Below are 15,127 nucleotides of genomic sequence, written 5' to 3'. Positions count from 1 at the left end.
ATTTAGTCATTCTGAAATATTTATAGAACGGTGACTCCTCTTCTAGCAGTACCTCGTAAAGAGTGTGGAACTCTCATTCACAGTCTCAATTTTTTAACATTTTTATAACCCAGACACCTTTTGCTCTGTGGTCCTAATAATCAAGTACAATAGCAATCGTTGCAAACTGCTTTAAACTAAATTTCGACATTTTATGACGATCTACCATGAATTACGAAATATTGCCTCTGGCGACTATGTTATGAATCAGCTGCAGTGTCACGACATTCTTCGACTTTGACATGCCTTGTAATGTGAATGCTCAGGAGTTCCTCAGACTATCGACGTTAAAAAAGTAACGGATTCGTGGCGGTGACGTTAGAGCAAGTATGAGTCCACCTTTATGTGCCTCCATGTTCATTTGCAAATAATTTAACCAATCGTTGGTCTTTTTTGTAACCCACAAAGTAATTAATATGTGACAACTGCCATGACTTAAGGAACTACTGTCTTGACTATTTACATTGTCTTTTCTGCCTCTTCAATTTATTTAGATTTTTAAGGTTAGTTGTGAACACAAACCACAGAAGACATTTTTACATTATCAGTTAATTTCCTGAAAAGAACTGTCCCTCACAACAGAGTAGCTGCATACAAGTGAAAATTGTTTAGTAGACCAACTGTTTGTGTGCTAGCTTTAGACTGAAACTGTATTGTGTAAACACACGAGATTTTCAGCGATTTATTGCATGCACAGACATTTCTACAGATATTTGAACAGGCAGGTCGTTTAGTGTGGCCAGGCCTTAAGTACTTGAAAGTTCTATTTTTTCCTATATATATTTGTTCATCTTATTTCTTGTCTTAATCCTGCATTAACCTGAATTTCAGGTCTGTGACAATTTTACAAATGTAGATGTCTTACTCATCTCAGTTGTGTTGCAAGAGTATGATTGCTAGAGTCCGCATACTGGTTTCGTGTTGCATCCAGTGATCTCTGCTGCATCCATCGGGAAATGCTCTCTAAGGGAAAAAAACGACAAATCACGAATGAGTTATCTGGATGGGATGGGAATGTGTAGATATCATGTACATATATGGTACAGGCAAACAAATAATTACAATTTCAGAGGCGTTGTGATTTATTCAAGAGAAAGAGTTTTTAAAATTAACGAGGCAATAACGAATTGGTCCATCTTGGATCCTTATGCAAATAGTAACTCGGCTTGTCATTAATTGATAGAATTATTGAATGTTCTGCTGAGTGATTTCGTGCCATACTCTGTCCAACTGACCTGTTAGACGGGTAAAATCCTGAGCTGGTTAGCGGGAGCTGCTCATAATGTTCTATACTTTCTCGATGGGGAGAGATCCTGCGACTTGGGTGGCCAAGGTAGGGGTTGGCAAGCATGAAGACAAGCTGGAGCATCTCTACTCGTGAGTAGGCAGGCATTATGTTGGTGAAAGGTAAGTTCAGGATAATTTACCATGCATGGTAACAAAACGGGGCATAGAATGTTGTCGACGCACCATTGTGCTGTTAGGGTGACGTGGGTTACGAGCTATGTGGTCTTGCTACGAAAAGAAAGAGCACCACAGATCATTACTCCTGGTTGTTGGGCCGTGTGGCAGATGACAGTCAGATTGGCATTCCACCACTGTGTGGTGCTCAAGTCGAAGCGTGACGTATCACTGAAGACAATTTTATTCCAGTTAATGAGATTTCAAACCGAATGTGCAAGACACAAATGCAAAAAGCTAGTTGGTGTACAGCTGGTAAGGTTACTTTGCATAAAGGGCAGTGTGAGCTCATCCTGCTTTCTGCGAGCCGCCTATTAACGGTCCTTGTAGTCTCTAACCACCAGTTGAATGCCGGATGAATGATAGGGATGAATCTGGGGCTCTGAATTCCTCCCCCTCTAACGATTGCACAGTCCTATCGTTCTATCCTGTCTCTAGGTCGACTGCTTCCTTTTCAACACTCTGTTCGGCCATGGACCATTATTCTTGCCAATATCGTCGAATAGTAGCATCGCTCCTGTTCAGATGTCGAGCGACTTTCCGATTACTCTAACCGGTTTCTTTGAGTCCAACTACATGTCCTGTCTCAAGTGCTGACATCTGCGAATATTTTTCAGGTGCCTATCCACGAGTTACTGTCCAGCTGAGTACACGGAATGAAATACTCAAAGCCCTCGTATCGACATGTCCCCTGTTTACTATCCTTGCCAGCTACATGGTGAAATTACGCTGCAGCATCGCCCAGTGATCCATCGCCCCCCTAAGATCATAATTTTACGTTTTCCGTCGATGCCTGTATGAATATCAATTTGTGAACAATTTGGTAACTCCTTCATGGTGCGTCCATTTTTTTTCTATCTTTAAGTACATTCCCTATGTCAGAAGGAAGAAATCGCGTGTCTTCTAGTATTTCCACTGAGCAGAAAATTTGTACTCTACGAGTATTTCGATACAGGGTTTCGATTCCCTTTGCTTCTTCCGGTCAGAGACTAATGAAGTGAAGCCCTTACACTGACGCTTCCCGCCTGTGGAAGGACGCCATTCTGTAAAGATGGGTGATAATCGTAAGTAAAATGTGATCATCAATAAAATTTAGATAAATTTACTTTGAAAAGAGTTTTCTATATCTGTATGTCATTCAGAAATATTTTGCTAAGCGTGGAATGTGGTAAACTAACTATGTGTGTATTAAAGTTCTTGTGTTAACGACGTATTCCGAAATAATACTTTTACAACAAAATGGACGCAGTTTTGTATATATTTAACATTAGGATGTAAATTAAAAGTTGCGTTGGAATGTTTGTATATTTTTCTGGTTGCTGGAAAGTTTTGTCCAAATTTAAATATTATGATCAATATCAAGACAGCCGGTATTAAGGTGTGGTGTCCGTTTACTTTCAAGTGGAACAAATGCTTGTTGGACTTTTTGTATTGATGGGAGAGAAAATTGATGGTGTAGTTCCCGAAAAGAAACGAATCTATACAATTTTTAACAGTTATGTGTATTTTCTTAAAACTACGCTTATTCCTGATATATGTTCGTCTGAAAACAGTTCACTTATTTTGATGACTTGGTAATTTTTGCAGTTTCATTGAGTAAAACTGCCGACTTATTTTTCATAATTTTGCAAGTATATCGTATTTTCCATGTATTTGTATGTTATTGATGTAAGTAAGTTAAACGTAAGGCCTGTGTCATGAGTAGTTTGCTGGGTGATTGTTCTCAAGATGATTAAAAGTTTTGGCGAAAGGTATTTGAAGTAATGGCTTTGTATGTATTAGTGGTATAGTCTTACAGACTTGATCATACGTTTTATCTTTTCATGCATCCTTTTCGTCACCTAACGTGTAAGAAAGATGCAGGGAAGGTTGTAATGTTTCACTGTGTGTATGTGGTTTGGGACAGCAAATTTCTAGCTGCAACAGATAGGGAGGCATGTACATTACCTTCAGTGGCAAGTTGAAGTCCTTTCTGTCTAAAATACTTTTGATTATTGAGGCACATTGAAGTGATTTCAACTCCATATTATATAACGTAGTCTTGTACTTTGTGTGCTATGTTATGTTGAATAGTAATAAATTTGTGTGTGGTGCCGCATGGTAATTCTAGACTGTTTAAGCAATAAGGAAACTGCATTTGATGTTGTGATTTTTGTAACTTTACTAAGGTGTCATCATCACTTACTTTGGCAAATGTGGTATGCTAATGGTGTAAAAAGACACTGTAAAAAGCAGTTCTAGTTAACCAGATGTGTCCTTTTTCTCCTGCCCTAATCGAAGATTCATTTTCAAGACTAGTAAGCTTTTCCTGTTTCAAAGCTAGCAAAATCTTTAGTAGACGATGTTATGGGGCATGTATGTAAGTCATGGAGAATTAAGTATGCTGTTGACCGTTTGTCACTCATAGCCAAATATGTGATAGCATATGGTAGCCAGTCCCCCCCCCCCCCCCCCCCCCCCCCCTCCCTCTGTGAATATGGCTCATTTGGAATCCGGTGACCCATATGAGTGAAACAAACAGCTAGGCCTATATCATCATCATATTGGTTGTTTTTGTGTAATATATCAAGGTTTATGAGGTTGTGATTAGGGTGGAACCTAGTGGCACAGCTTATATTGTTGCAGGTGAAACCATATAAGTGTATACTTCGTTGGTGAAATGTGTGTGTTTGTTGTGTGTGTGAATGGTGTTTGTTGTGTGTGAGAATGTGTGCTTCTGCTACAGAAAGTTAGTATGAATACTGTTTACATGTTCTTTAATGTGCCACGGGTGTCAGCTATTGGTGAGTGGTTGCCTTTCCTTCACTTTATTTATTCTCGGTTCTTTGAAATCTGCCCTGAGAAAATGTCATGAATCAGTCACATACTTTCCTGATCAGGTACACTAACCAGTATATTACACTGTTTCCTAATATGGATGAAGTTGGTCAGCTAAGCCAAGAAATAAAATCCAAGAGACTGTAAAAATTGATACAAACTCTCATCAGACAGGAATCAAAGAAATGGGGTATGAAAATTTAAGGACAGTTAAGTGCCCCAAATGAAATGAAACATTTTATTAGTACACTTACTTATCACATTGTCTATTTGCTGAGGAACACTTGAAGTGCTCCATACCTATATTTCATGAGCAGCTTTCATAAGGATAAGTTTAATCAAAGTCAGCCAAAAAAATAGGTACTTCACTCATTTTACTAAGGTTTGTGTCAGATTTTACTTCATTGTCAAGTATCGTGTAAATTTTGGTGAAGCTGATAGCAGTCTCTTGACCCCCTGCCTTTTTGTTTTTGAAAGGATAAATGATACACGTTATGTAGAATTTTCAGCAATTCTTTATTGTGCAATGTTATTGATGCACTTACTTAATTCCAGTTTATAGTATAGTCTGTTTGCGTAATTTGAGTTGGCTTTCAAAGTGAGAACGAGCATGTCCGTTGCCATAGAGGCCTTGCCCCATAGCTGTACAGCAGCAGCCACATGGTTTCTGTAAGCCAGTTTCCAAAGCCTGTTCATGGTTTCTTTACACAGGATCCCAAGCTTGGTATCAGAGGCCAAAGCAAGAACAGGTTTTCTCTGGTCTGAAGTTCATATTTACTTAAAGTACTTAGAATTTTTTTACAGGTTTCATTAATGTGCTGTAGAATGTTGTGAGGAAAACTGTACAGCCTGCCAGACCATGTCACTGATGGTGCTGGAATAGCTGTATTAATGTGCTATTTAGGAACCCAGCACCTTTCATCCCTTGATGGCCAGTAAAATGAATTTTCTGGGCTATTTGGTTGCATCAAGCGTATTGAAGCACCCTTCTGTTCAACAGAAGTCTCTTATATTTCCAGCCCACCCCCCCCCCTTTTTTTCTAAATTTAATTTTTAATACACATATTGTGTTGTGCTGGTTTGAGGTCAGGCATTAATATATACCCTTCACTAATTTTGGCCAGGAAAGGTGATGCATCATTCGAAATCAGAGGCAATTGTCTGCTCATGTACAGTAGCAATCGGCAACAGATTACTATATTTGTAAAGACCTGATATATTTCTGATGTGCATCCTTATTTCCAACACAACAAAAAATAAAATAATGCTTGTTTGGTATCTTAAATTGGGCAACATTCATTCTGAGAAACAAAAACAGTACAAAAATGGCCAGTTTATTGCAGACATTATTTTGTATACTGTAATATGTATGCACAGATTGAATTTTAGGTATGTACTTTCTTTGGAATTATTTGATAATGCCGCCATATTAAAATTTCAAAACTTAGTGTGGATTAATTTTGTTATGCCAGTATGTAAAAGTGCAAACTGCACAGTCCAAACGTGTAGCTGAATCCGTTTGTGCTGCATCTCTATGTGGATAATGGTAAAACTCCACTTACGTCACTCTCGTCGCTATCACAGGCACTAGAAGTTTCGCTGGAACTGTTGTTGTTGTTGTTGTTGTTGTTGTCTTCAGTCCTGAGACTGGTTTGATGCAGCTCTCCATGCTACTCTATCCTGTGCAAGCTTCTTCATCTCTCAGTACCTACTGCAGCCTACATCCTTCTGAATCTGCTTAGTGTATTCATCTCTTGGTCTCCCTCTACGATTTTTACCCTCCACGCTGCCCTCCAATACTACATTGGTGATCCGTCGATGTCTCCCGCTGGCACTATTGTCATTTAAAGTGATAATCATCTCTTCCACTGAAGTCTCCAAAGCACCTTCATCCTGCCATGCTCTTTCCATAATGTTATGTGTGTGTCTGACGGCTTTCTTCCAGTCTTCAGAGGTAATGTGAGTAATAGCTTCTTTAGTGCATGCTTCTACTGCAGAGAGCGTAAATATTTGGTTGTTCCTGGCAACGTAAATTTTAATTTGGTCCCATATCAACTATATAGGGTTGAAGTGGCAGTGGTACGGTGAAAGCCTGAAGATTGCAAGCCACCCACCCCCCTTTTTTTTCCTCTCCTCTCCTCCCCCCCCCCCCCCCCCCCTCCCCTCCCCCATTTGCTGTTTATGGAAATTTACTTTTTCCATAAGCTCGACCTTTTATAATGTCATGAGATACATTAACGTTAAGACGCTCAAGCCAGTGAATCATTTCCTCCTTTCGCTTTGCCATGGCAGGTGCTTCATCAACAACTGAATGATATGGAGCATTGTCTAAAACAATTGCTGACGGGTTACCTAGATTTAGTATTAGAGCTTCTACGAACCACTTTGTGAATGTAATGTGGTTCAGATCTAAATGATGATCCGTCTTCTTCGTTTTAAAGAGAAGAAGACAGTTTTGTACGAAACCATGCGAGGTGCCTGCATGCAGTAGAATTAATCTGCCCCACTTACCAGATGGCATCTGCATTGTTCTTTTTATTATTTTTTCCGTTTGTTCCCTGATTAACTATGTGACCAGAATTAACCCACGTTTCGTCGAGCCAAACAACTTCATTAACATTTATGCTAAATATTTGTCTTAAAAATCGCCATCGCCATGCAGCAATATCCTCCCTTTCCATCAATAGCTTACGACCCCAAAATTGTTCATAGTGAAATCTATGTTGTGCAGAACTATGAATAACGATGTTCGACTGCCCTGAAAAAGTCCTGATTCTTTAAGTGTCACCAATAACTTTGGGGGTGTGGGATATTCCTTTCTGCACTAATAATTGTAAACATGACGATGAATTGCATCCTTTGCAAATGAATCTAAATTCATAACACACCTATCCATAGAACGTTTCTTCCCGGGAGTACGAAGTTGGATGGGTCTCCAACCTCCTTTTCTGTCTCAAATAGTTCCTTCCCAATGTTTACGACAATGTTTTTGTTGATATTCAGGGCTGCTGATGTTCTGTCTACCACCTTGCTAAGGGAGAGTGGGCCCCATTTAATTTTTTCACTCTCAAAGTAAGCTCTTAACGAATAAACCATTTCTCTATACTGCCCTTGTAAAGCAACCCCCTGTCCACGAGAACAGTGTTGAACTTCTATCTTTTGATGTACTTTCTTCTGAGATGGTAAATAAGACACAACAAATAGCTGTCACAGAAACATTACGGTAACTCCTAAATTGCAATGAAACAAACACAGCACGCAGCAATCACAGACTTACTGCAACTAATCATGGTACAAGCGATAGTGTTGTGGACTGAGATTTGGCAACTCAGGGTGTACTTGGCTGCTGGTCTGCGGCTACAGACATCACGGGATTGGCTGAATCCGACCCGTGCCTCCGGCGTGACCTTCTCCCTTTCTGTTCCAGCTGTTAGTATTAAAGTAATATTGAATAGAGTATACAGCAGATTTATGAAACCTGTAAAAAATTAAACAACCCTTAAGTAAACATAAGCTTGGGATTGTAAGAAACCTATTCTACCTTTGGCCTGACACTTCAAGAATTGTATCATTCAACTTTGGATCCTGTGTAGAGAAGCCCTAATCAATATCTGGGGTTAAGAAACCTATCTTTAGCAACTTCTGAACTGCTATTGGGCAATGTCCCTATGGCAATGGAGATGCTGGTTTTCTCACATTAAAAGAGATCTGCAGTGCAAAAGCCACCATGGACCATGGGCACATAGCAATAGATTTATACGATTTTTCATCAGTACACAAATCTTCCGCACAAACTATGCAAGCTCCAAAATGTGCCGTACTTCGAACTGGAATTAAACTAGCACATTGATAGCTTTGAACAGTAAAGAGTTACTCGAAAATTCTCTAACATGAATCCATTCCAAAAATAAGTCAGGCAGACTGCTGTGAACTTCGCCAAAATTTGCATAACATGATAGTGGTGTAAAACTTCAACTTGTGTTGTTCATATATATGACATGTGTTACTGCTGTTATGCAGCAATTTTACTATTGTGATCTCTGGTGTCTTGGCAGTACACAGTTAAATTTTGAAGTTTATAATCACTTTTATCCTGTGGTATAGCATAAAAGCAGGCTGAAATGTCATCACAAGTTGTGGCAAAGGACACCCCTGTTTTGAATTTAGTTCTGACTCACTTCCTTATCAGAGCTTCTGATTTAACCTTCCTTGGAAAGCTCTAAACAATTGTAGAACATAAAAGATGTCAGAATTAGAGTTTAAGCAGAATCTTGGCACATTTTCAATGACACTACCTTGTCATTCAGTTTTACTTCCCTATATGCCCACATTGTAAAACCAGATAGTTCATGGTTTGGAACCTGATGAAGTGTTTTAAAAGATTTTACTGAAGACTCTTCTGCAAAAGTGGGCTAGGAAATCAATTTTGACATTTTACAAAATTAAAGATATCCAGTGATCTATTGTCCTATATGACAAGTTGTTTATTTAGATAGAAGCCTATGGGGCCTGAAGATGGTAAAATGAAATGCCAAACCTGGTTGCTTTCAAAATAAAATATCTTAAAGTATACGGCTGTTACTGAGTTTTATAGACATTGAAAAACTTCCATTTCTAGTTTACAGCTGCTTCATTCTAGGAAAAAATATGACAGGGAGCTGTAGTGCCATTAAGTCTCACAGGTGGTACCACCTTTAATCTCCTAAGCAGTTTATCTGCTTTCCCTGAAGAGTTAAGACAAATTGTGCAACTTCATATTTTTAAGTTACATGGTGCATGAGAGTCTAGCAGCACAGTGATACAGCCACACTTCCGTATATAATTTTCCTGCATTGTTCAACTCCTGGTCAGTTATCTTCAGACACAAAGTACAAATGTTGCCAACTTTTAGAACTTGTCCCACCTCTCCCCAAGCTTTGTATTTCATCATAATTTCCATTCATGTTAGTTGTTTGTAATTGTGTTAAGTATGAGACTGTGAAATCAGAAACAGCATAAGTGTGCAAATCTTAATTTTTGCAATCAAAAGTAGTTAATTGCTCATTTGTGGACTGGGATTTTTGCATACGGAAACAATGTGTCAGGTGTGTCAATTTTAATCATTATTTTCACTTAACAAAAACGTAACACAGATCATAACCTTTGAAGCTAACATGAGCAATTAGAATGTCAAAACAAAACAAAATAAAATGATCACTGATCTGGAAGTACGGAAGCGTGCGATCCCACCCATCTGCTTTGACCCATGACGTCACAAATATGGCGGAAACAAAAACAAACACACACACTTTCCACAAGAAGCCTAATGACACTAACGGGACAAGCGCGGGAAATGGAGTGTTTTGGGTGGGGGGCAAACTAAATATAAACAAATTTAGACGCTTTGCGTAGCTACAACGTGTAAGTGAAGACAGCCATGCATGAATACCCACTCACCTCCCCAGGGGTCGTAACCCCTGCAACCCATAGAAGATAAAGATGCTTCAGTAGCTTTAAAAAAAATCTTTAAAAAAAAAAAACTCACGGGATAGAACGAACAGATCAGAAAGATAAATATAATAAACTAAAACAGAAATTCGAGGAAATAGATAATTAAAATAAGTAATAAGTGTTTTTATATATAAAAAAAAATCTCACGAGATAGAACGAACAGATCAGAAAAGTAAATAAAATAAGATAAAACAGAACTGGGGACAGCCACACTCAAACCAAACTCCGCGCCGTCATGATGTCACACACAACACCCTTATGTCACGGATCAAAGCCGACGCGTTGGATCGGACGCTTCTGTCGACCCACTGATCTTATCTTAGTGATAAGAAGGTGCATTTGTTATAAAACAATTCTACACTCCTTCATAGTCAACGTATCAACATAAGAAAGTGGTCAAGCCTTGAGAAAGATTCACCGTAGTCACTGAAGAATTTAGAATCACGAAGTTATTTCAGTTGAAGCATGACATCTGACCTTCCAGAAAGAAAGGTACAGATTCCGATCAGAACATCCATATACTAATTTCAATATGATTGTGTTCGAATGTTCGGTTAGTTTCGTTCTTTTGATGCTGTTGAACAGTGTTTCTGAATACGGCATTGTGCTTTGATTGTCTTATGCTTTGAAGTACTCTGGAAAATCAATTTTGTGAAGTGGTATTTCAGTAATCATGAAAACAGTTTTTAGGTACTTTCATATCATATGCTACGGTATAGCTGGAGCTGGGTCAAATGGAATGTGCAGTATTAATCGTCAGCTTTGACCCTTATGTAACCAGGGTTGCCACAACAGGTTGTATACGATCCGGGGAATTTTTCGGAATTCCAGGAATTTTTCATTGTTTCAGTTTTCAGTTAAATTAACTGGTAAAAATTGAGTCTCGAGCAAAGCTACTGGAGAATGATACTGCACCAATAAAATATAAACGAGAGGGGAAGAAATAATAAAACTTTAGTGACAAAGGAAATGTGCCATTTGCAATAACAAAACACCGTGCATGCACAAGTGTCTGCAAACAGCAAAAACATGTCAAAGGCCTTAGGGCGAAGACTATGCAATACTTCGTAACAATAAACTGCTTTCTATGAGTGTGATGTCACAACTATTTACATTAGGTTTGTTTAACCAGTTGCCAGCGGGCTCATGCGCGTGGACAGTTGACTCTCTTTTCAGCGCAGTACCTTCTCTCGCTTCCTGCTAGTTGAAGTGTGGCTGTTTGCTATATCAGCAGTAGCAGCCAGATGCCAACAAGAAACATTTTTCTCATGCGCTGTAGCTGCCAGATTCACGCATGCACAGGGTTGTGTTGAGTTGTAGTGGGGAGGGGGTTAGTCTCCACGTGACCCGTGTCTGCGTTAAGTGATTTCGCTGTTTCTTCTTTGTTTACAGCTCCCACGTCAAATGAGAACAAAACGGATTTCTGTGGCCAGTAGCTATCAAGTGAATTAAAGTACATTCACGTAATTACAGAGGGCAAAAATATATTATTGGTTTCAGTTTCCTGATTTTATTTCCAAGTTATTAGCAGTCAAGTATTAATAGCCTTGCAGAACTCTGAGGTTAGTTTTCTCAGTTTGCTAAAGAAATTTGGCTTTATTAATTTTTCAGCTGAGGCAATCAATTTATTTCAAACAAAGTGTTTCATTCCACAGTATTGGCTAGTTCCAACTGTTCGCTGAATTTCAAGTGCACGTTTTCATCTTCTCCCGTGTATGGCATTATGCCATAATAAAGAACAAAATATGAGTTAGTACATTGTTAGTACTCCCAGAAAATTTACGTACCAAAAACCGTACTGAAAAGCTTATGTAGATGTAGATCATATGGGACCTACTTCGTTGTGAATCTGGAAAAACCAATGTGCACATAAAGCCGAATTATGCATTTTAGTATGGCTACGAAATTCTGATACTCTTGGAGTATCCTCTAATGTCATGTTTCTTTTATGGCGTAATGTAAACTTCCTTAGTGCTTTATACATACGAACAAGCGGGCTCCCTACACCACTGCAGCTGCTCACGCACAATAGCGCCTGTTTTCTGGTGTGCTCTGGCAACTGTTAAATCGAACCTATTTCTAACAGTCTCGGGATAGTGTGGAGATGGTGGTTGGAAAAGCGTCACTTTCAAAGTAAATTTCTTTTTATGCAACATGAATCGTGTTACGCTTGAGAAAGTTGGATAGATTTCTTAAATCAGAGAGTTTAAAACTTAACGCTTTGAAGACCAGCCACTTACAAGAATTTCGAGCCCAGAAGACCAGACATGTATGCCTCTATTTTAAATTTACTGGCACTTTTGTGTGCAAAAAAACATCAATATTACATGTGAAAGCTTAGCAGTTCTTGTTGCTATACCCTGTATATTAATGTGAACCATAAATTTTCCTCTGTGTGTTTGCATTACGTAACAGTGATCTTGCTATTGACTGACTATAACATATCTTATGCTCTGAATATCTGCTGTCATCGGCTGGCGAAATCACATGGCATGAGATACGACTGGCTTACAAAAGGACATCGCAATCTCGATTTCAACGCCCTGGAAACTAACGTCATGTGTTTGCTGCAATTCGAATTTATACTTTCATAATACGAAAATATGCAGCGTATATGTTGCTGCACATCAAAAGTTTTTCCAAAACTTCTCCTTTTCCTTCATCATAAGTATTTCCAAAACTTTTAACCATTCAAAGGATTGATAAGTTTTAGAGTTGCAAGGAATAATCTATGGAAAACCTACTGTCACTTAGTACGGAAAAAGTGTATTTTCGCCCGGGAAAAAGTGTATATTTTTTTAAATGGGATATCAGGGAAAAATTTGGGAATATCTGGAAAATTTGAGAAAAACACTGGTAAAATCTCATTTTTGTCTATATAAATGAAATGGTTTGTTTACTGAAATGTATTGCATAGTTGCTGGCTGGGCGCAGATGAGTATGTGTGTGCTGCTTCCCTACTCCCTCATTCTTATTGCTTCTCCCCTTCCTACCATTCGCCTCAGCTTGCAGTCAGTGCTGCCACCATTTCTTGCCACTGGCATAGCAGCTGCCGAGGAGAGGCAGGGAGATCTTGAGAAGTGATGTGTTAAAAATCTGATTCTCGGAGGTTGTTGACACAGTGGCCAGACAGTGTGCGTGAGTTATCTGAGTGACTGTGAATGTGTGTGTGTGTGTGTGTGTGTGTGTGTGTGTGTGTGTGGGTGCGCGTGCGCACACACATTCGTTTTCTGACAAAGGCTGCGGCCAAAAATTTAGTTGAGTGTGATTGTCGTTTCTGTGTGCCTATTGCTGGCTCAGCGATCATCTTTTCGATAAGTTGCTACCTATTCTCGTTAGTATTGCTTATTAGAGTGTTTGCGCAAGTTATCTGTTGCATGGGTTGATCACCGCGGACTTGTTTCATCAACGTGGTGTCTGTGACATGAATAGCTGGCCACGTGATTGGACTTCCATGACTGGCTAAAACTGCAGGCCATGTCTGCAGATATCTTTAATGGATTGGGCCTTCTGATCTGAAGCCTGTCATTTCCCACTAATGTGCAAGCCCTGCCCATCGGATCTAGTCTCACCAATCTGCCTCCGTCCAGGTCGGTTTGTGTGTGGCATAATGCAGCGGATTTCAGTGGTGTATCCGAGGACCCAAGACTGCAGGCCAGAGGCTACAGGCGATGGATTTCAGGAATTGCGACTGTCTCACCACCAAGTACATTGTACAATGCGTTGTTTTATAGACATTTTATTTGTTCTAGTACATTTTGGCACATCAAAAATAATTTAATATTTTAGAAAGTATGGAAAATAAGAGGAAAATTTTGACAGTTACTGGTGGTTTGTACGCTACATACTCATATTTCTCAAAAGAAAAATTGCACAATACCTGTAAAACAATAAGACATAACCCAGTGGCTAATAACTGACAAAAACGAACGTAGTGGAACCAACATTTTATTGGGGTCATCTATAGTGTTGGCTTGCACACCTCTTCCTTGCCTTATATACACTTCTTTCTAGAGGCCTACTTTTTTCTGAGGTTATTTCTGAAATCAGTGAATGTATTTTACACACATCTTGCAACTCAAAGGAAAAGTGTATTTTTGTCACCAAATGTGTGTTGTTTTATTGACGTACAATAATAACCGTTGTCTTAATGAAATGCATATACCATTTGGCTTGCTTTCTCCATCTAAAAACTGTTCATTACAAAAGATGTTGATGTTAGTACTTACGATTTTTGCTCACATGGGGATAAATACACAAGGCCTTACATTTTGTCACCTTACGTTTTTACTTACACTTGAGATCTCAAAATTTGCAGGTGAAAAAAATTTGTCTGAAAATTGGGGAATTTCACTTGGGGAAACTTGCGACAAACCTGGTAATTGTTTTACGTGACTTCCTGATTGGGCGTACTTGAAATTTACTGTGTTTGAAGAGGGTGTTTTGTAGCCTTTATTTATGTAGTAGCTTTCTCTGGTGTATATTTCGAGTTGGCTTTTGAATAGTGTTAGTGTGATTGGTCTGGTGGGGTGTTGTTACATGTTGTGTATGACTTATGTGCTTCATATAGGAATGATGTTTGGAGCTTTGTTAATGTTATTTCAGTGCCAGTAGCTATCGGTAACAGATTTTATTCTTGGATTTGAAATGGTTTGTTCAGTGTATTGTTAAACCTTTCGCTGCTACAGACATGCTCTGTGCATTGTGTGCTGATTGCAGCTTTGTTGTGACTACTGCTCGCCAAATGCTGAAAACTGCACTAAAATCTTATGATCCAACCACTATGAGATACTAACTACCCGATTTCAAGAAAATTATTTGCTGAAAAATTAATTTGTGCACTTCTTATGGTCTGATACCTTTGCATGATAAAGTGCTGAATTTCCTTTCATTATGTATGTTACTGTGCTGCGTCAAATGAAGCAGAACATTGCACCAAACTTGGAGACCTCGAAGAGGTAAAAACAAATTGTGTCCAGTTTCTGTGTGGTTGCAGTATATGAAATGTAAATATCAGAAATTGTGTGATCCGAACAATCTTCACATTTTATAAGCTGTTAAAGATATCAAAACAGTTTTTTTTTTTTCCAAATGATACCATGCAAAGAGGTACATGTGTTGTATGATAAAGGCTCGAAACTTTACTTTTCACCAGAATATGGAAGTAATTTGTCCGCAGCAGTGAGAGGTTGGTGTCTCAGGATGCGTACAGATGTCAGTAGCACTGTAGGTAAACCCAAGTGGCGGACGTATAGGCATTCACAACACGTGAGGAATGTTGCGATGACAATGTGTATACATGTCCACGACAGTCAAAGTG

At 39.0% G+C, this 15,127-nt stretch overlaps 1 protein-coding gene across 3 annotated transcripts in view; it reads left to right on the top strand.

Moving 5' to 3' along the window:
* Positions 1-2,479: 2,479 nt before the first annotated feature.
* LOC126473212 (RNA-binding protein cabeza) overlaps positions 2,480-15,127 on the top strand; it is a 76,751-nt gene continuing 64,103 nt past the window's right edge. For all 3 annotated transcript variants that reach the window (XM_050100122.1, XM_050100121.1, XM_050100120.1), the window contains exon 1: positions 2,480-2,564. Coding sequence is in view for 2 of the 3 variants with exons in the window: in XM_050100121.1 (XP_049956078.1) it covers positions 2,552-2,564 (13 nt within the window). In the remaining variant the exon portion in view is untranslated. The remainder of the gene's footprint in view (positions 2,565-15,127) is intronic.

Source organism: Schistocerca serialis, chromosome 4, assembly GCF_023864345.2.
Source record: "Schistocerca serialis cubense isolate TAMUIC-IGC-003099 chromosome 4, iqSchSeri2.2, whole genome shotgun sequence".
Taxonomy (NCBI): domain Eukaryota; kingdom Metazoa; phylum Arthropoda; class Insecta; order Orthoptera; family Acrididae; genus Schistocerca; species Schistocerca serialis.
The sequence above is the reverse complement of the archived record's forward strand: the minus strand, read 5'-3'. Positions and strand labels throughout refer to the sequence as shown.